Genomic DNA, 21,970 nt, shown 5'->3' with positions numbered 1-21,970 from the left:
GCATATCCAGCAGGTCACAAGCAGGACAGCGAAGGGCAGGTAAAACAGGACAGCTTATTTCATACAACTGTATCTGGTGCCGAAACTATTTGTAATAGAAAACTGAAGCGGCACCATCAAGTAAGAAGGATTGGAAAGGAGTAACTGCTACTGCAGAGAAAAGACTTTGGTTCCAAAAATGCCTGAAAACTGACTTGCATAAAACAGATCCGTGTGCTGAGCGTTTATCAGTATGCACTGCAGCATAATGCAGAGTAACAGAGTGCTCTTTTACGCATTGACTAAATAGATGCTTGTCATCCTATCCTAAAAAAGACACAATGAACAGGAGTAAGCCCGTTTTCCCAGGAGACACCGGGCAGTAGTTTATAACAAACAACGTCTCAACTAGAAGTCATTTAAAACATAGCAAGTTCAGAATTAGTGATATAAATCACATAAGAAGGCGGAAAAAGAAGGGAGACCACAAGGGAATAAGGAGAAAAAATTATATTGTAAGTAGTTATTACAGCACTACAGTACAATGAAAGTAAAAATGACCAAAACACTCAAGTGAGCACTGGGCGTGATAGTGAACGGCGCAGTGACACAAGGGTGAAAGGCAGCATAAACGGCGAAAAATTTATGAGGTAACAATGTGGTCAAAGGAAACAAAACATTATATACAGTGTAGTTTTTGACCCATTGCGTGCGCATGACGGAACCACGCCGTCATGAGCCACGGGCGGCATGTGCTCAGGACGGCGTGGTTCCGTCATGCTGTGGCTGCTCCGCCCACGCGTCACTGATTCCCCACCTGTGCGGGCGAAATAACGAGTGGGCGGAGTCGTGACAGAACCACGCCGTCATGAGCACAGCTCGCCCGTGACTCATGACGGCGTGGTTCCGTCATGAGCATGGCAGCGCCGCCCTCACCCCGCACACCCCCAGCGCCGCGGCGGAATTTGCGCCGCGGCGAAGGGGTTAAACAATGAATAAATTAAATTGACCACAGCAATGCTAAAGTTCTTTGCTGGGAGAGGTAGACGGCGTTTCAGCCGGATTGATTCCAGGCCATCATCAGGACAATGGTCACAATTTTAAAGGAGTGCGGAGCGTGGTTTAGAGTAGATTCAAGGAGTCCAATCAAACTTGAAATCAAGGGTTATAAGGGGAGGAAGCGCGAACACAAATCAGCGCGTAGCATTAGCCCCAAAGGAAGAATCTGCATGAGGGGGATCAGTATCGAGCGGGAATCGTAGGCTGGGATTAAATCCGAATTGAACTCGCCCGATACCCTCCTCCAATTCGGATTTAATCCCAGCCTAAGATCCGGTCACTCACGGACCGATCTGCACTGCCGCCATAACGATCCCGAACATTTCACTCCCGGATTGATATCCTGGCACCCGGACCCTCTAAAATGCTGCTGTTTCCCGCTCGATATTGATCCCCACATGCAGATTCTTCCATTGGGGCAAATGCTACGCGCTGATGTGTTCGCGCTTCCTCCCCTTATAACCCTTGATTTCAAGTTTGATTGGACTCCTTGAATCTACTCTAAACCACGCTCAGCACTCCTTTAAAATTGTGACCACTGTCCCGATGGTGGCCTGGAATCAATCAGGCTGAAACACCGTCAACCTCTCCCAGCAAAGAACTTTGGCATTGCTGTGGTCAATTTATTTATTAATTGTTTAAAAACTACACTGTATATAATGTTTTGTTTCCTTTGACCACATTGTTACCTCATCAATTTTGCCGTTCACGCTGCCTTTCACCCTTGTGTCACTGCGCCGTTCACTATCACGCCCGGTGCTCACTTGAGTATTGGTCATTTGTACTTTTATTGTACAGTAGAGCTGTAATACCTACTTACAAAATAATTTTTTCTCCTTATTCCCTTGTGGTCTCCCTTCTTTTTCCCCCTCCTTATGTGATTTAGATCACTAATTCTGAACTTGCTAGGTTTTAAATGACTTCCAGTTGAAATGCCATCCTATCCTAGGCCTCGTTCTTGTAATATCAATGCAAAACTGCCCAAACCGGAGCTACTGCACTTCTATGCTAATTCTATGCTAATTAAAAAAGGTTTGGCAGTTATGATTAGCATCTGAAACCTAGATCACACATAGTAACTAAAGTGGTTAGCTTTTACAAAAGGTAAAATGACAGCCGAAATGAGAGTAGGATGTGAATTTACAGTTTAAATTCATGAGTTTTTTTCTTCTTTTTAGCATCCCCAGAAAATCTGCCTTGCCACAGAATGCTACTAAACAGTTCCACCCTACTCATGGGCAGTGCCTCTGTGTTCAGACAATGGTCATGTCAAGTAAACACCAAACATTTGTTTGAAAAATAAAAGGAAAATTGTGCAATTTAACACTAAGCTGGACTTGCATGTACATAGAGCAACGTAATGTATGCCACTAGGCAAACTGCCTTACCTGCCACACTCCCACAATGGCATTGGCTATTAATATGAGTAAAATTACAAAAGGCTCCACAAAAGCTGTAATGGTCTCTTCGCCTTCTTCAAACCAGGCCAACACCTACAAAAGATGCCACACTTTGGTTAGTATATAGCAACACAAAACTTAAAGTAAGTCTGTAACATGAAACTCAAATCAAAACAATCATTGCTGATACACCGGCCGATTAAACATTTAAAATACGCCATGATTAGGTCAATCATTTTAATTGAAACTTCATTAAAATACCATATGCTAATCAGTAAAATCTTTTTTCAATACTGTTTGCTGGCCAACAATATTTTGAGGAAGAACAGACCTAAGTTTTAAGTGTTTTTTGCTTTTTAAGCTCCCGTTTCATATTAGGAATTTATAAAATTATAAGTAAAACATTCCCCCCCCCCCAAAAAAAAATCATTGCTCATTCTGCTGCTCCATTATCAATGTAGCAATTGTTAACTATTACTTGTCTAGTAATCGATATGGCATCACAGTACATTTCTGTAGTCTAGGGTGTGACTTTCTAAACGTTTACATCACATACCAGGGACTGATTTTGTTTAGGAGTGTGGAGGGTATGTCATCTATAATAAGTTATACATTGTGTATGTTTCTATATTCGAAGGTGGTACAAAATGGTCCATGTATTGAAGGGTATGGATGGCCATTGCCCGGCAAACGTATGTGTTTTAAGTATCAGATGGTAGAAGGGGTGTTCTATACCTGAATACCCAGTTCACTCCATCTGTACTGTGTGGAGTCGATGTTTGGAGTACTGTTGTAAGGTGTGCTGTAAGAGGGTGATGTGCTGTAGGCCTTGGTGCGCAGTGAGGTTTGCAGGCCAATTCTGAACAAAGGGCATGTCTGCGCCTGGTCTGGATGTACAAATTCTGTTTAATGTATTCGGTATACATAAAAAGCACTGAAGAACTGGTACAGACAGCAGAAATATGGCTGGGATCATTACAATTAGCCACCACGAGAACAGGTATTCCAAGGTAAAAAGTTATGCAATTTTATACCAATTCATCATTCTGGAACATAGGACCAGCCTGGGAGGGGACAGAGTCATGAACAACCAAACAAAGACAAGAATAGGTAGGTTACTGCTGCCACTTGGCAAACATTGCAATCACCTCCATAAAATGTAGTTGGTACCTAAAATGCACATAAAACGTACATTTACCTTACATGAATGGTCAGCTAACATTAAAGGAGGGGACAGTTTAAGCAGTACGAGTAGCTATGGCCTCTTTGTTCTACGCACAGAAATTTTAAAGAGTTAAAACGTTTGTTTAGATACCAAACACTACCCATTCAAGCAAAGTAAACTGCGAGGGTTAACATAGCAATTGCAGTTTTTTATCCCTACATCACTTCTACGAGCCCCCATGTGCACAATGTAAACCAGATCAGCTCCATATAGATAGAGGACCCAGGGACACATGCTGAATTAGGAAGCGGGACAACTGAAGGAAGTATCAATTAATAAAGACCGATACCAAAGAAGAAACACCACAGGTAACATTTCAAAATCGAAGTTCCTTCCTGAACCATCCACTGCCCTAGTGGGAATATACAAATAATTTGTAACTCTCTCAGTAATCAGAAGGAGAAAAGGCCCCGAGTAACTGGAGGATTGAGGAGGCAGAGATTGTAGAGGGACTGGTTGTAAAGGTTGAGCCCCACTCTAAATCTAGCACTGATCGTGCAGAAGGACCTGCTACAGTGTCAGAGGGGCCGGGGGGAGGGTAGGAAGGGGGGGTAGAGAATCCTGGCTGCCCCAGTGCCTCATGTTCGTGTCCATTTAAAACTGGAATCTAGCCACTGCTGCATGTCCGATTTAAGCCTTCGTTTAAATAAATAATTTCCGAGGAGTTTCAGGAGAGACAATGACACAAATCGCAATTCCCAGAGGCGTAGATTTCAGTGTCCTGAACAAGAGACACAATCATAGGTGCATTAGGATACTTTCCTTCTGTAGACTGGATAATCATTTTGGCCATTACCCCTACGCTTCACAGGCTAAACGTGCATATTATAAAAGGAAGGCAAAGCAAGCAGCGTAAAAAATACCAGGCAGCATTTGGGCATAATCAATCTGGTTTAAAAAAAAAAAAATATATATATATATATATATATATATATATATATATAGTAATAGTAGACAAATACATAACCTCTTAAACCTTTCACACAAGAGCAACAAAAGGGAAGACTGAATACATTTAATTCCGAGACAAGTGAAAAACCATGTCTCCATAAAACACACACTGGAAAAGCAATTTAGCATTCTAAAACCAGTTCAAAACTTCAGAAACCCAAGGCCACCTGGTTAAATCAGAGAAAAACAAGCAATGACCAAGCCAACTGAGCTTTTTATTGTTTTAACTTTTAATAGATATTACCAGTATAATAGAACATACCATTGTGATATTAGGAAACATGATTTATTCGGAAACCGAAATAAATCAATAGAAAAAAAAAGGAAGCTTAAGACCGGGATATTAACAGTCCCGCACTAACATGAAAATGTTTGACTCCATTCCAGCAATATTTTTTCAGTGGCTTACAGTTTCACGGTCACATACGTGTGGTAAAGTTGCAGTTGTTTGTTGCAGCAGAAAGAATGAAGCGGCTCTCAAAAATATGTAGGCAACTGTGCTGCATTTATTAAGCCAACACATGGCACATTTAAGCCACCGATTTAAGAAACGAGGGTCCTGGCACACAGGAAAGAAAGGGGCAAGCAGTGACATTGCGCAAGGGAGTAAGCGGAGCAGGCACGTGGTTTCAGTCGTTTTTGGAAGAGTGCACATTCCAGGCAACCTTTTCAATCTGCAAGGTTCCTCATTTAGCCCCAGGCTATTTAATATACATGTGTGACTACTAGCAAATATAGTGGAGCAGTACCACTTCTCTACTCTTAAGCGGAAAACACAAATAATTTCGCTCTTCGGAATGGACAACTCCACCTCTCCCAGTATGGATCCAGGTCTTAAGAAGTGGCTGTTTGAATGAGGCTCAACTGCCTAAACCTAAAGACAGTAATACAACGAAGGTGCTTACACTAGACAACCCATCTGTGAGGTCTCCACTGTTGGCCAGGTAACTTGTACACCCACCCTACTCCTAGTCAGTCGATCAAAGATTTAGGTTTTAGTTGGATATCAGATTGTCCATGGAGCGGCAAATCATCAAGGTAGCAGCGTGCCGTTTTGGACTACATAGATGCCTAAAAATGATCGTATGGTGTCTACCGCTGGGCATGCAAAAAAAGGGTCATGCATGCTCGAATTGCTAGAGTGGATGAGGTCCATGTGCTATACCTGGGTGTCAAGCAGGCACGGCTAGAGATGGTTCAGAATGCTGTGGCGCACCTTTTATGGCCCATCCCTCGCAGTACTTGTTTCCCAACATCTTTGCCAGCAGTATTGGCTTCCTATACCTCAACGCACCAAGTAGAAGGCGCTATGCTAGGTCTATAAAGCCATGCAGCAGGCAGACCCTTTATATGCAAGCGCTCAGATTCATCTCAACACCTCGAAGAGTTAACTTGGATGTAGCAAATCCAATCTGGCCCTCATTCCCAAAATTTGACTGGCAAGGCAGGGAGGGCAGTCGTTTGCATTTCTGGGACCGAAATTTTGGAATGTCCTGCCGCCCAATCAAAGTCTATGCAACTCCTACATGACGTTTCTGAAGATACTCAAGACTGCTTTTTTTAATCATATTTCGGCAGTTCCTTGTCTTACATCTGCTACCTCTGGGAAACTTGAATTCATTAGGTTCCATTTTTTTTCTTTTGATTGGAGCTAGCATAAAGGAGCTAACAGGGATGACTATAGTTCTAAAATAGTTAATGAAAATCAATGCAAGGAACCCAACTTGCAGGAGGCAGATACTTCAAATGAGGAACAAGCATTGAGAGAATTCCTACACTGGGCTCAGCCAAGACATGACTAAGTACCAGGTTGGTTCAAGAAAAAAAAAAGCCAACAGTTGAAGAATGCGGACCCGAAGCCCAATGGGAGTACATTAGAGACAACAGGTCTGACAGCTGTGCTGGTAAAAGCCAGAGCTAAAAAGGAGCGCTCAATCACTTAAGTTATAACCAGAGTCACAGGAAAAAGAAAAGATTCTATATCATTGTGAATTAGTTGCACTAGCCATGAAACTATAACCACCTGCATAATTTGCAGATTAGTATTTCACTCACAGACAAGTAAGGAGGGGGCCTGAATGTTAACATCCACAACCCATTAACTTTGGCTTAAGAGGAAGATAGGGGAAGAATATGAATGAACAAGTGTGCATTTTGTCAAACGAAGACTGCAGGAAACAAACCTACCCACTTGCATAGATTTCTCCCATTGTAATTAAAATGTTATTTCACTAGGCATGCACATTCATCATGAGGCCAAAGGGTATTCTCAAAGCATCGGTTATTTTAAGAGGACACTAATAGTTTAGAAGAATTACCAACAAGATGCACATCTTTAAGCTGTCTTGACTCCAAGTAGCTCTCAGTGACTCTTGTACAATGTGGGATAAATTACCCACTAGTGTACATTATAAGTATATCGCGAGTCAGATGAGTTTCATGATTTAGAGGAACAAGACCAACTGTAGTGTTGGTTTTCCAGGTCATGAACTCCAAAGTGATTTGCAATATCCTTTTAACGTATGGCAGAGGTTATTTTATTACTTATAATATTTTATTACTTATAATACTTGGTCACACCATCACCCTTCTGGCAAACTGCTTTAATCCTTGGGGTCATCTTTCATATGAAAGAACATGGTTGCAGACATAAAGACTAAACTCAAAATCTGTAGTGTGAAATTTAACACACCAAAATGCAGCGAGGTGTATGTATGTGTGTGCATAAATCAGTTTAATGCAAATCAGATTTGTAAAATGTTCTGTGGCTCAGATTCCATCTTAATAAATAACCCATACACGCACATAAACAGGTTACAATATCTCCTTTCTGTTCATTTAAGAAAAACAGATCAGAAGAAAAGCCAGTTCTGGTTTGTTGTTGTTGTTTTAACTGCAGATCTAATTGTACTCTGCGACCTGCCTCTCACCCAGTCTGCTGGTGAAAGCAGAATGCATTATATTGTCACAACTCAAATGTAATAACTATTTCAGCTGAGCAGCTAAGTTATTATGTTATAAAAGGTGACCAGAGACGTCACAGCTCGACTGTAATAAAGAAATTAAAGACAGGCCGTTATAAAGGGATTGAAGGCTCGCATGTACTGTAAACGTGTAAAACATCTGTGGCACGTGGTTTTTTGTTAATGAATAAAAAGTGTTTCAAGAAATCGCAGTGTGAATATAGGGACCTAAAACACAAATACATTTTTAAAACATAACTAGAATGCAGAGGATAAAAGAACCCCATCTTAAATTATTATAAAAGCGTACATGCAGGTGTGTTTTCTGTGAGTAATATAAAAACATAGGCTCGGATGTATAAAAAATAAAACTGTACTAAAAGGGCATTCAAGTGCTTCCAAGACTACGTTTTTCCCTGCTGCATATCAAAAGATCATAGGGTAAATTACTACAAGTACAGAGAGAGTGGTTAAGGACAAGAAAAAAAAAAAATAGGAGTACCAGAACTACTTCTCCACCAAGACAAACTACATTGCAATCTTTCAATATTTTGCTGCATGAATAATTTCCATATAATTATGCGAAATTTGGAAAGGTTTTGTCTCCGTGTAGACCACATAAGTTTGATTCCTGCTCTCTATAAAGACTGAGACCATCCCATGGTCCAATCTGTCCAGATTTTTTTTAAACCCTGTACAGAACTGCAGTAGGCCAGCTCTCACTACCCTGGGTACATATCTTGCATCTACCAATTCATCCAAGGAAGGCTGGAGTGAGCTTCTGCATCCCAGGAGTATGCAGAATGTATCTGCTGGACTACAGCTACTTCCGTTAATATGCAAGTCTTTGCAGAGCACACATATGCTACAACAGTGGCCAGCTGGGCCTAGACAGCTAGGACAGAGATGCTAAAAGGCATCTCTGACTCCTTTGGTACTGGTAATTTTGGAGGTATGTCACTGCTTGGTTCTCAATATAAAGTTTGAATGTACAACAACTCAATCTGGGGGGAGGTCGAAGGGCACACCCAAACAACCAAAGAAACAAGCATTTGCAATGCAATAGGTCTCGCATTGACGCGAGTTTGAGCTATTGACATTGCAAATAACAATGCCTTTTATTTTTGTCTTTTTAAAAACAAATAAAAGGCATTGTTATTTACAATGTCAATAGCTCAAACTCGCGTCAATGCGAGACCTATTGCATTGCAAATGCTTGTTTAAAGACCTGTGAAGTACTCGGGTGTGGCTGTGTGTGTGCCTGGGAAGCTGTCACAGCCCGGGCTGACACACGACAGGGGGGGGGGGGGCTGAAGCCCTTTGAGGCCAATGGGCGTTGCGTGCCTGAAACCAACCAATGGAAGCAATGGGAGGGCTTTACGACCACTGTCTTGGGAATCTGGCGATGGTCAGTGTCAGTCACAGTCAGACAGCTCGCGCTGCCTGGTCGTCTCGACCCAAACAAACCAGGAGTGAGTTACTCCTGCATGGACATGGGGGGGGGGGGGGGAACTCAAATGCGCTGTATTAGTCCGAGTCCACATCCGGTTGTGTTGCTGTCAGACCCCACGCTTCCCCTGCCCCCCTCCAGTTCCACCCCCTCAATGAGCTGTAGGTAAAGTTCAAAGCGCTCCAGTTTGCCACGCCCAGGCAACAGCCAAGGCAAGTTTGTGGCTTTGCACTCCGAAAGTTTTAGTCATGATCATATAAGGGGTTAAGCAGCACTACAAGTCCCAGAATACACTTTAACACAGTCCTACACGTGCAACTCGAGCACGTCCTGGTGAACTTGCACGTCTTGCGTTTGTCCCCCCTACTCACACCTCCCGCTGCTCTTAGAGGCCGCACCTCAGAGGCAGGGTCTGGACGGGAGGGGAAGGGCTCGCCTTACCACCTCTGGGGGTGTGAAGTGTGCCCGCGGGGTGTACTTTCACTCCCCACATGGAGGAGTGAGCAGTGGTACCTCCCAGGAATCCCCGCCGGATGCCAGCAGAACCGCTCAGCGGCTGCATGCTAAGGGACTGGATTTGTTGTGCTCCGGGTGTTGATCAGTGGAGTCTGATCCCCCCCCCCCCCACCCCAGGTACACGCGCCTGCTGCAGCGTGGAGGGGCACAGCTGGGCTGGTACAGGCGCCTGCTGCATTGCGGGGGGGGGGGGGGGGGGAACAGCTGGGCTGGTACAGGCGCCTGCTGCAGCGTGGAGGGGCCACAGCTGGGCTGGTACAGGCGCCTGCTGCAGCACAAAGGGGGCCACAGCTGAGCTGGTAGAGGCGCCTGCTGCAGCACAAAGGGGGCCACAGCTGGGCTGGTAGAGGCGCCTGCTGCAGCACAAAGGGGGCCACAGCTGGGCTGGTAGAGGCGCCTGCTGCAGCACAAAGGGGGCCACAGGTGAGCTGGTAGAGGCGCCTGCTGCAGCACAAAGGGGGCCACAGCTGAGCTGGTAGAGGCGCCTGCTGCAGCACAAAGGGGGCCACAGCTGAGCTGGTAGAGGCGCCTGCTGCAGCACAAAGGGGGCCACAGCTGGGCTGGTAGAGGCGCCTGCTACAGCGCGGAGGGGGCCACAGCTGGGCTGGTAGAGGCGCCTGCTACAGCGCGGAGGGGGCCACAGCTGGGCTGGTAGAGGCGCCTGCTACAGCGCGGAGGGGGCCACAGCTGGGCTGGTAGAGGCGCCTGCTACAGCGCGGAGGGGGCCACAGCTGGGCTGGTAGAGGCGCCTGCTACAGCGCGGAGGGGGCCACAGCTGGGCTGGTAGAGGCGCCTGCTACAGCGCGGAGGGGGCCACAGCTGGGCTGGTAGAGGCGCCTGCTGTAGCGCGGAGGGGGCCACAGCTGGGCTGGTAGAGGCGCCTGCTGCAGCGTGGAGGGGCACGGCTGGTATATGCGCCTGCTGCAGCGTGGAGGGGCTCGGGTGGGCTGATACTATCTGTATGGGAGGCGCACATTAACAATCTGAATTGTTTTTCGGAGAGAGTACTTGGGGCGGGGGGAGGATTCGCGTGAACTATAGATCGACCCATTTCTGGGTGTCTTGTGTTGGGTTTTTTATGTCCGGGTATTCAGTTAGCATGGGTGTCGGGGTGTTCCTGTCTTACGCTATCTGACTGTTTGGGTGTTACATGATGTGAGTGTCTGCGTGTTTTATTGGTGACAGTGATTTGTTGAGTGTCTGCTAAGAGCGGGGGTAATAGCTCTGTGTTCTGGTATTCGACTGTCTCTTGTTATTTGGAGGTCTGTGGGTACTTTGCCTGGTGGTACCTGGGAACTTGCTGGTCTGTGGGTTATGGACAGTTTTATCTATTTTATGCGTTTTTATATAGCGCGGACTTTACCCGAAGGTGTCAGGGCGCTTCACAATAGGAACAGTAATGATACACGAGGAGAAAATTACAAGTGAGCCTGTTACAAAAGCAAACGTTACATGTGGCAATAGTGACAATTGTGCAAGTATCAAGAGCAAACAAAATACAAGAGGTAGCAAACGATACGTTACAAAAGGAAAGGTGACGTGTGCATGTTACAAAAGAGTACAAAGTACAAGTAGAGGTATAATACTGTACTAAATGGCAGACACTCAAAACACAAGAACACACTGGGAAGGCACTTCTATAGGCATGGAGAACAGAATTTCCTATAAAGGAAGGACTTCCTTCAGATAATAGAGGGCGTGAATTAAATTTGGAAGTGTCTTTGAAGGAGGAGAACTTTGAGCCCGTGGGCACCCAGCTGTCTGTATATACATTCCGGAGTCCATTGGTGTCCGTATGCCGTTGGTCGTAGATGTCTGGTGGTGCCAATACTTGTATGGGATCCAGAGTCCGTGGACAAGAGGAGCAGTGACGTCATAGCCACAGCAGCCGACTTTGGGACTGGTGGGACCGGAGTCAACACCCAGGGTAGGCACTAAATCATTTGGCTCTGGGTAAATCACAGATTCTCCCCGCGACAAATACATTTAAATAAAAAAGAATCTGACTTCGTGTATTGTAACTGGTGCGCATGTAAAGCGCTGCAATGCCTTGGGGGCACAAACAATAACTGTCTTCTGCATGCTCTCGAGGAGTCTACTTGACTACTTTCCTTCACATGGGTGTGGTTTGTGCCCAGTTTCTGGTAACAAGGTTGAAACTGCGCCCGCTGAGATCTGGGAAAGTCCCACATTGCACAATCTGAGAAGAAGGGGGGGGGGGGGGGGGGGGCGGGACCAAACAAGTAGAAAACGTGTCCTCTGGACTTCAAGCCATCTTAGAAGCAATAATTAGGGATACGTGGGTCTCTCTGGACCCCGGTTCCGCTGTACCTGGTGCACCAGTGGGAGCTACGCCCCTTTCCTTTTTTGCCCCCAAGAATGTAATGTTTGTAGTGGAGCCGTTACGGTTTTGTGCATAATCGTGGCACACATTTCATCAACCACAAGATGATAAAATGACGGAGCAACGTCCTGGGGATTTGAACGAGTCACTTGCAAATTACAGATTACTTTTAGCAGCTGGCCCTTGGCCCGTTTTTGATCGTTTTAGATACGTTTTTAACCTGAAAACTCGAGGTCAGAGTGGAGCGAAGATTTAGTTGCACCTGTGGGGACAAGTAAACTAAGTTTTCAACCTTTTGCCTAATGTCGCACAACTCGATTAAATAACTTTGTCCTCATAAAATCCTTTTTGGTATGAAAATGATCCTGCAGATAGAGGATTGTCGCCAACAAGTCAAACAAGCATTGAAAGCGTGCGTCATCGCGATCACTCTGAAAGCGAAAGTGATCGCGATGACGCACGAGTTTTCAAAGTGCTGCTGTAGGGTAGCGCTTCGCACGTGCACTGTCGCGTGCACGCAAGCCAGCAGCAATTTGAAAACCCACATACAAAATGTCTCTACGAGCCAGCGCATGCACTTGGCTCAGCGAGACCTAAAAAAAAAAAATAAATAAATAAAAAAATTTAAAAAAAAAAAAATTGTATGACAAGGTCAAGATAATGGCTAAAGAAACTGCCCCAAAGCCCCGTAGAGTACAGAATACAACATGCTTGCAAAGAATGGCGCAAACACCACTTAATTAAACAGCAGATGCAATAACATGGATATTTGAATACAAAGAAAATGATATTGAAGACAAAGGGAGATGAGAAATAAGATGATAAATCTTGGTAGTGGTGGGAATGCTTTGAATGAGGGTGTTGAAAACAAATTGCAGTATAACAGTGAAATAAATGAGAAAGTCACTTCTTGAGACCGAGAGTAAAGGTCAAGAGTTCAGCGGAGAAAAATCAAGAACTCTGAAGTTGGAAATAATGTTCAATTAAGCACAGCTAGTGCAACACACGTAGGTGAGCGCACAACAAGAGCCAACATGAATCAAACATCTATGTCCACTGAGTCAGAGGATCTGAAGTGCACAGAAAGAAGACTTCAAGAAAGTCTCTTCACTTGACTGTATGAGTCCCGGTGGAGGTGGACTGTGTAGACATTGAAGATGGGCTTGCCAGCCCCGAAATGATGCATCTTCTTAAAACAGCATCAAAAAAGTCTGCAAATGCACTAGTAAGAACCAGGTCCAACACTGGTAAATGAGACTGCAAGGTGTAATCTGTTTGAATTGACACACTCAATCAGGTGTGTATCAAAAATAGAGTGAGGGGAGAACAAATGACAAACTAAAAACGGAGTCTGACAATGAAACAAGGACAGAAGTTAGGGATACTACAAGAAACCATGCAAAGAAAACATCACTCGAGGACAATCAAAGCATGGGATGAACCTCAGACATGGAGAGAACATAAAAATAAGGTACAAATATTGTTTGCAGGACTAAAAACGTGCTGGAGAAATGTTCCTAGCAAATACTTTCCAACATGTCTAAAAAGTCATCTTACAGGCGTGGCTGTACGCCGTTTGTTAGAACCACTGATTATTTTAATGTTACCATTCCAGCTCAACATCAAATACAAAACACATTTTGGAGAACCAACAACCATAGCGAGGTCTCAATGTCTTCCTGTAATTCTAAGCCATGTCTATTAAACACAAACACGTCGTGTATAATTTACGTGTATGATGCAACAGCTACATATCTATGTCTGACTATCATTTACATCGGCTCGCTGTAGTTCGCTTTATCCATCGGCTCCGCCTTTAAAATAATTAAATACATCTCACTTGAATCATTTATTTGCAATGAAGATTTAAAACCGTACTTAACGCACAACCCTCAAAGTTCACATATATAAAGACTAAAATACATTGTTCAATTATAGTAAGGGCTTTATCTCTGCATTGAACAATGGAAAAATACTCATGCAAATATGGAGCTTCAAATAAGTGATCACATCCTCTAAACAGGATAGTGGACTATGCTTTTCGGACATGGTAGAGGGGTTGCCACTGCAGAAGTTGATAGATAACCAATTAACCCACCCCAAATCTCCTCTCAAATGCTGTACTATCAGAAGAGAACAGACCGGCCTTGCACTGCCTCAGTTTGCACATGTACGCTAAATTTTAGTAAGGCAACCCTGTTGTATTCAGATCATAAGTCTTCCAAGGTTTGCTGCCTTTTTCTGTCAAACAGGCCTCTTCGGAACTGCTTTTTAGAAAACAATATTAAAAACATGGCTGTTCAGACAGAATTGACCTGTAACTTTGAGAGTGTACAGCACATGGGATCTAGGATACCAGCATTTGGACACTTCATCCCGAAGTAGCTACGCGCTTTACAAGCCCCACTATTATTAAAATTATTAAGGTTAATGGCTTGACTACCAAACAGAGAAGACAATGCTGGAAAGTCATTCAACAAGCGGAACTCAAGTATAACCATCTAAACCAAAAGGTGTGCTACAAAACAGTCTACAATGCAAAAATTCAAATGCCTGAAGTAGACTATAATGGATCTTTGATACAAAACGATTAATATTTGGGGGCAGGAAGTGATTAGAAAGCTCAAACCCCCCCTTACTCTACCCTCACCACCTCTTCTTGTTCCCCACCTGGAGGCGTACATATATTAATCTGACATCTGGCATAAAAATCAAGAGTGGAAAAGTCCAATTAATACCCACAAAGGGGTTCAAAAATCCAAGATGCTATGCCTTCAAATACTAGAAATAACAGTCTGTTCAGAAATGACTAGAACACGACTAGAATCATTTTAGATATTCCAAAACTAAAATAAGCCTCAATAATTCAATGTAAGGTAGTTTGCTGCTGTAAAGTAACCTGTTGCACAGATTCATTACCGCCAAGATGCAATGTCATTTTATTAGGTGCTACACAAATGTACGCCATCATGTCTTACAAAAACCCAGTTAAGAATGTGGGAAAGTTTCCTTAGCAGGCATTCTCTATCAAACCTAGGTACATACCACTTTTGTACAAAGGAAAACGTTGCATTTGTTAGACCCTGCTAGCTGTTATACAGACTGCAAAGGTAATCAGATTGATGCGGTTTGGATTTTACAACCATTTACAGTCAAATCACGGAACATCAGTTTTGGTTTAAATCTTTTGAACAGAGGCGACTCTCATGGAGAACATCAAAGATAAGCAATAGATCTATGCTCCGTGTCAGATTGAGGGTCACTTGAAAATCCATTGGTTGATGGCAATCATATCTGTGGAGAAAGTTTACGAGTTGAGCCAGACACTTATTCTTGCCATAAATGTTAAGGTAGGCGAGCCACTGAAAGCTTGATTCAGCCTAAAGTCTGGCTCAGCTCTAGATCCTGTTGGAACCTCAAGCCCATAACAAGCCGAGCTTTCATGTGTCTTCTGCCGGTCACCGGACACCCTCCTTTCCCAAGTCTCTCTCTACCCAAGATGGTGTTACAGCCAGAGAGTTGCCACTCTGGAAGTGGGAATTCAGGGTTGAGTCTCTGCATCTGCTCAAAATCCTGCTATTCTGGGCAAATCACTTAATCTCCCCATGCCAATAAAAAATTAATAGGACCTTGTGCAATTGAACTAGTACTCGTGTAAAGAACCCCAGTACCTTCAGGTAGAGTTACCACTATATAAAAACTGCAGAAAAAAGCCCAAAGAAATAAATAAGCCTTAACAAAGACAGACAAATAGATAGCCATTTAGTGGCTGTTTGTACAAAGTGAAACCAGAACACCGGAATAAATAAACGATTGCTTCCCTCTGAAATTGTGTGATGTTTGGTAAATATTTTATTTCACCAAAACTCCTTTTGTCAGTATGAAAGCACTTTCAAATAAGTGAGTTCAGAATACCAGTAGTAAAAAAACGATTGTGTTTGATTTAACAATGTTATTCTATAAAAATCTGGGCCACGTGCAGTGTTTAAATGACAACTATCTAACCTCTTAGTTCACTAACGGTTCAGGTTTAAAAACTACCACATTGCATAAGTACTTTAAACTGTTGAATGTGCATCATAAAGAGATAATTCAAGGATCGCTTAATGAGGTTATTAGAAAGCAGGGATCATCCAATTTGGTATCCGATACAGTCGATTTATGCTGCCAGTCACCATGTGTAAAGACCATTTAGACAAAGATGGATATTCTCTGCAGCACCACGCAGCGGGAGCCAGTATGGCCAAACAATGGTGTTTAACCTCAAGAACAATAAGCCTTGCCATCAAACTGTCACCATTTCTTCATAAAATGGTGGAAGCATTCCTCGTATTGCATGTAGATGTTTCTTAAAACTTACAGAAATATTAGACTAAAGAAGAAAACTACAGAAGAAGAAAAGAAAAAAAATAGGAGTTCCAAAAGGCAAAGGTAAAGATCTATGGAATAGGGAAGAGAACCAAAAAATCTAAGGGGGAGAGCTCTAAATCATAGAACGCTATTTTTAAGCTAGTTCCTTTATCAACTAACATGGATCATGTGCACCGTAACAAGCCTAGTCTTCTCAAACCTGCAAAAGTCCTTCAAGTGCATACCTGCAGGACCTGGGATCACAAGGCTACATGTACAAATGCTCCAAGAACCAAACCACCATTTCAATCAAATGGATTCTCTTCTGCTATTTTATCAACCATGAGACAGTCCCACTCAAATGGTCCTCCTCAAGACCTTGATAAAGGTTTTACATGTCACCTAAAAGTTGAACAATCAAACTAGGTGCATGCAGCCTCCAGTGACTAAAGAAATGGGGCCCAAGATTCATGAAGGCCTGCTGCATGCCATATTGCAAAGCAGACTGTAAATGGCATTTAGAATGAAGTAAAACACAATCAGATGGATATGCTAACAATCTGAACGTACACTGTGCACCTGAACTGTAGGAGAACTTCACCCACGGCTCCAATCAGCTGTCAATACATCACCTTTAAAGTATGAAGGAGCTTGAAAGGTCAGGATCTTTGACCATTCCAACCCACACTCCAATGGATAAGAGCAGTGGTGCTCCGAGAGTGAGAGGCTCTCAGGAGGAAAGGGGCTCATGGAGGACCAGATTGACAGTTATATTTTTCAAAATTACGTTAGAACCACCACCACCCCCCCCCCCCCCCCCAATAAGAGTAACTGTCCATTCAAGTACTTAAATAGTAACTGTACAAAAATATATTTACAGGAATAAAAAAAATGTGCCTACGTTCCATGTTTTAACAGTGCATACACTGTCTTAACAGAGCAAACATCTTGCACTTTGACTCAAGGGCAATGAAAGGTTGAATGAGGAAAACAAAGCATTGCACAATGTTAAACAATAAATGTTGCAAATTCAAGAATATTACTTTTTCATTGGCCTTTGAGGTCTGGGTGTTAAATTTCAACTAGGACAACAACACAAAGGCAAATCCCAGAGTACCACCCAACACAATAACTCATACACATCAGCTGGAAGTAGTAAGTCTAAGAGGTAATTCAACATGAACCGGCTTACAGTCAACAAACTAACACATTAAGACAAACCTACACAACAGGTTTATTGGTCAGTCGAAAGTTTAAAGATGCCATAGATGGGTTGAATTAAGAGTCTTAACCCAAAGAACAGAAAAAGAATAGAAACGGAAAATAAATACCAGTGTTCTATATAAAAATGTAATTGCATAACAATGTATTTTTTTTTTATTACAAGTCTACTAATAACAAAAAAGTACATTAAAAACCACTAGCTTGGAAAAGTAACCTACTCGGACAAGATCATTGAGCTGCTGCCCAGTCTAAAAATCTTTAGAAGGCAGCAGTACATTTTACAAGAACAGGTGACCCCAAATGTCAGTTACTAAATTTGGTAAACAATGGTTACCATCCTCACCGTCGTCACTTGTCACTGTCAAGAGCAGCAGCTGTCCCCTTCCTATTATCAGACAGGGAGTTCAGCTTGCACATTCCCAGAGCAAAACCTATTTACAGTTGGTATTGTTTTCCAAACCTTAGATCTACCAACACCATTTCACAGTACACGAATGGAAATCAAAGCCAGTCTACACTACAAAACGGTACAACAGCTGTATATTTTAAAAAGGACCAACGAATAAAGAAGCGCTATGATGAGAAACATTTTCTTTGCAGTAAAAGCTTTGATTTACATTTTCACTGAAGTGGTAACGAATTGCTCACCTCAATACAACTACGAATTGAAGGCTGTCGAAAGCCACCGCAACTTTAAACGCAAGCAACATGCATTGTATGAAGCACTTAGAAGTAAAAACACATTTCATTTGAAGTATGGACAGTAAGTCAGTGATTAGGTTCCGAAGAATACTTACAAAAGATATACAAGCAGCTAACAACAATATCCTAACTAGTAAGTCTTCGAACTGTTCAACAACAAGTTCCCATAGAGTCTTCCCTGAAAAACAAGTTAAAAAAAAAAGTTAAGTTTAACTGCAACATGCTCACCATATCAATTACATAAATAAAAAACAAAAAAAGCGTATGTATAAACAAACTTACCTTCCTCAGCTGGTAATTCTGTTGCGGGTTTTTTTTGGGGAGGGGGGGGGGGGGGGAGGGGAGAAAACAAAGAAGAGAAACTATCAGTGGAATCACATCAGACACGTTATGCATTAAAAACAGAAATTGCAAGGCTGCCTTAGAAAAAAGTGCAATGGTCATTACTTTCAGCAACTGAAACCCAAGAACCTCAAATCTGTTATCATTCGTATTGCGCAACATTGTGGCACACAAAGGGATGTTCTTTCTACAGTTTACAGAGCGTAATCTTTGAAATTAGCCGACCATAAAACAGTACATTTTATACAAAATTAAAAAAGAAATCCAGGGTATGAACACAAAATTTACTGCAGCTCTAATCACAGAAAGGCAAGCGGCACAAAATACATTTGAATTTGCCATCAATCACTTCCTGAAGCCTTTAATCGCTGCTCTATCAATGATGTTGCTTTTCAGCCAAGTCATCATTTCCGCTGCCAGCTGTGCAGCTTCTGACACCAGACAGGGGTCAGGGGTTCAGTCCTGAAAAGGGCCAATACTCATCGTGGGACTTACTCGTGCACCTGAATCGCATTACGGTAAACTAAGCAATACCACTCGTTTTCTTTTTTGTTTTGGTTACCCAACTTCACACTAAAAAGAAACAATCAGACTTCATTGTTGTTATCAGGATGCAAGCATAATACTTATGTTACTTGTAACACTGCAGTGCGTTTTTACTCCCACCCGTAGGCGCACCTTTTAACAAGACATTTAAAAAGACGGTTTCACTTTTAGACCTGCAGATGGAATGGACTTTGCATTGTCATGTTTTAAGACTACGTGGGTGTCTAGCGTGTTTATCGTGGTAGATTAAGTACACTTATGAAATTTGTTTTTTCCCTTCAGTTTGCCAATTAACACTGGCCAAGGCATCTAATCTTTCCAGTGTCTCCATGAACTGTCCCAAACTACTCCAGATGTTAGTGTGCACAAATTAGATTTCCGCACTCAACCTCATAGGTTGTACACTCCTCGTGAACAGTTTAAGGCGCACTCCTTTCGGAGGTGGGACCCATTCACCCCGATTTGTGTAAAAGTCTGAAAGTGCACCCACTTAAATCATCATCTACACTACAAGCACCCATTAATCCCTCGCTGTAAGGAGGTGGCTTGCATAATGTTTATATTGCCACTAAGCTACTTCAAAAAGTGACGTAGGTAACAAATAAAAAATGGAAGGGGTAGAATGGGTAGATGACATGGATCTGATGTGCCTGCTTCAGGGGCCTAACCATACTCCTACGCGAATCAAGGGCCCAAGCATTCTATCAAGGACCCTTATTCATATTGTATCGCGACTCGCAGTTCAACGCCATCACACACTCAGAACACATATACATCCCCCTGCTTAGCTACACTGAAACCACATTTGTCGGGGCCTCAAAGATTTTCACAATTCTTAGATAAAGTGAAACATGCTCCCGGAATCTAGGAATTTTTAGAGCGGTCGGGTTTACCAGCAAGTGCCTACTCAGAAGACTAAGCCAGTATAACAGTTAAAATAGAAAACACCTCGACCCTAAATAAACTCACAAGACCAAATGAACCGAAAAGCAACCACCACTCTAGAACACACGGCAACCCCGGAACTAACCTGAAACACAAATGCCTCGCTCAGCAAAGAAACCAACTCCGAGTACACTAGTCTATTCCTCAGGACACCAAGCAGCAACCACGTATATGCACCTCGAGCGCACGCACAGCTAGCTATACGTCATTTACCTTGCAACGTTACTCATTCACACAAAAGCCCTCTGATCTTGCTTAGCTGATTTCATAATCGTATTTAAGTTCCTTCTTCTAAATGCACACAGAATGGCAGACGTCACCACCCCAAGCTTTCCCCCTTTAGTTTGGACGTTAAAACCAGTCCCTCTAGCACTCGTACATGGTGCAACTGCGGACGATTAAAAAGGGATCGAACCACAGTGCAAGCTGAATGTAAAAAAAAAAAAAACGACAAGCCAGGCCCCGGAGGAGCACCAGATGAACAGCCACGAGGCAGCTGTCAGCCATCTTCCGAGTTTCCTCGGTCTACCGGTGCGGGGCCACCCCACGGAACTGATGGGAATGACAGGCAGGCCGTGGGCGCAGGGGCTCACTCAAGCGAGGAGTACGAGGAGGGAGCCGTCACACATCCCCAAGGAGCAGATGGGGGAGGTTGGGAGCACACAAGGGCTGATGAGTGATGGAGAAGAAACATAGATCAGGGAGTGGTGGGCTCACACAGGCTGTATGGAAATGTGGGAACCGCACACGTGGCTGTGGAAGCGCCAGAGATACACCTCAACCACAAAAGGGACTTAGGAGGTCCATGAAAAGGTACTGTGGAGGTTTAATCAAAGGTGCTGTGGAGGGATCAATCACAGGGGCCGTGGGGCTCAATCGAAGGGGTTATGGAGGCCCAATTAAAGATGCGGTGGCAGTGGCTGCTTAATCAAAGGGGATGTGGAGGGGTCAAACACAGTGTCTGTCTTGGAGGTCCACTGAAAGGAGGATGTGCTTGGAGGGAGCTCGTCCGCAGATAAGGTGAAAGTGACACATCGAGGTTTTGCCGGGTGCTGATACATAGGCCGGGATCACAATGGGGAAACATCAGTAGCAATCCGCACATGGGGCTCTGGCCTCCCACCCAGGGGTGGGAAGTTGGTGTAGAGGGGGGTATACCCACCGTTGGGCCCCCATCGCTCCTTCAGCTTCTTGACCTGCTCCAGGCCCAGCCCGGTGCTCTCGTTGACGTTGAAGTGAGACAGCACCTCCTCCACGGTCTTGGTGTGCGCGCTCTCCATGCTGGGGCCGTGCGAGGCTGCTGCCGCTCTCCTGGGAGGTGAGGTCTTACTCTCTTATGTCCCTGGGGGCTCGGCTCTAGCCGGGCATAGACAGGTGATGCTGACGGTTTTCAGACCCTCTGCCCCATCGGGCACACTGCGTGGTGGTGGTGGTGGGGGGACTGCAAAGCGCTCACTACCGGCAGCCGCAGAGGTGTGGAGGGTCCCGTGTTGTGTGTCCCCCCCTGTTTCTCGTGCTCCCACTGACAGTCCCGCGCTGTTTCCGTGCCCGGCTCTTCCAGTGACTCCCCTCCTCGTCCCGCTCTGCTGCTGCCGGCGCCGCTGCTCTGCTATAGCCTTTATCAGCTGCGCCTCCTCTCCACTGCTGGCCGCCGCTGCATGTGGACGCCGCTCATTGGCCAGCCGGGAACCTGAGGAGAGAGATGCGCAGCAGCTTGAGCCCTCCTCCCTCGAATCACCCTGACGTACAAGCATTGCGTAGGCCATAAACTAGTCATCCTACATGCCGGCGGCACGGAATCTTCGTAGTCGACGACTGCCAACGCCGCGGCCACATTTAAATGGTATTCATAGCTAACACTTACTATTGTGACATCGAATTATGCAACCATTGTAAAGAATGTTCTACTATTTTACATGTTAAAAAACCTTTTATATTGTATGGCAAAGTATTACAGTGAGATTTATTCATAAC

At 44.0% G+C, this 21,970-nt stretch overlaps 1 protein-coding gene across 2 annotated transcripts in view; it reads right to left on the bottom strand.

The window, feature by feature from the left end:
* ATP2A2 (ATPase sarcoplasmic/endoplasmic reticulum Ca2+ transporting 2) overlaps positions 1 to 21,746 on the bottom strand; it is a 246,589-nt gene extending 224,843 nt beyond the window's left edge. Inside the window, exons 1-4 of one of the 2 annotated variants that reach the window (XM_085634329.1) lie at positions 21,159 to 21,746; positions 18,446 to 18,463; positions 18,259 to 18,341; positions 2,427 to 2,531 (exon numbers count right to left, since the gene is read on the bottom strand). In XM_085634329.1, coding sequence (XP_085490455.1) covers positions 2,427 to 2,531; positions 18,259 to 18,341; positions 18,446 to 18,463; positions 21,159 to 21,276 — 324 coding nt within the window. In that variant the 5' untranslated portion in view covers positions 21,277 to 21,746. The remainder of the gene's footprint in view (positions 1 to 2,426; positions 2,532 to 18,258; positions 18,342 to 18,445; positions 18,464 to 21,158) is intronic. The other variant, XM_085634330.1, reaches the window with a different exon arrangement.
* Between the last annotated feature and the right edge of the window lie 224 nt (positions 21,747 to 21,970).

The sequence above is a fragment of the Triturus cristatus genome, chromosome 11, assembly GCF_964204655.1.
Source record: "Triturus cristatus chromosome 11, aTriCri1.1, whole genome shotgun sequence".
In the NCBI taxonomy this organism is placed as follows: domain Eukaryota; kingdom Metazoa; phylum Chordata; class Amphibia; order Caudata; family Salamandridae; genus Triturus; species Triturus cristatus.
Note: the sequence above shows the minus strand (reverse complement) of the source record. Positions and strands in the feature narration are given on the sequence as shown.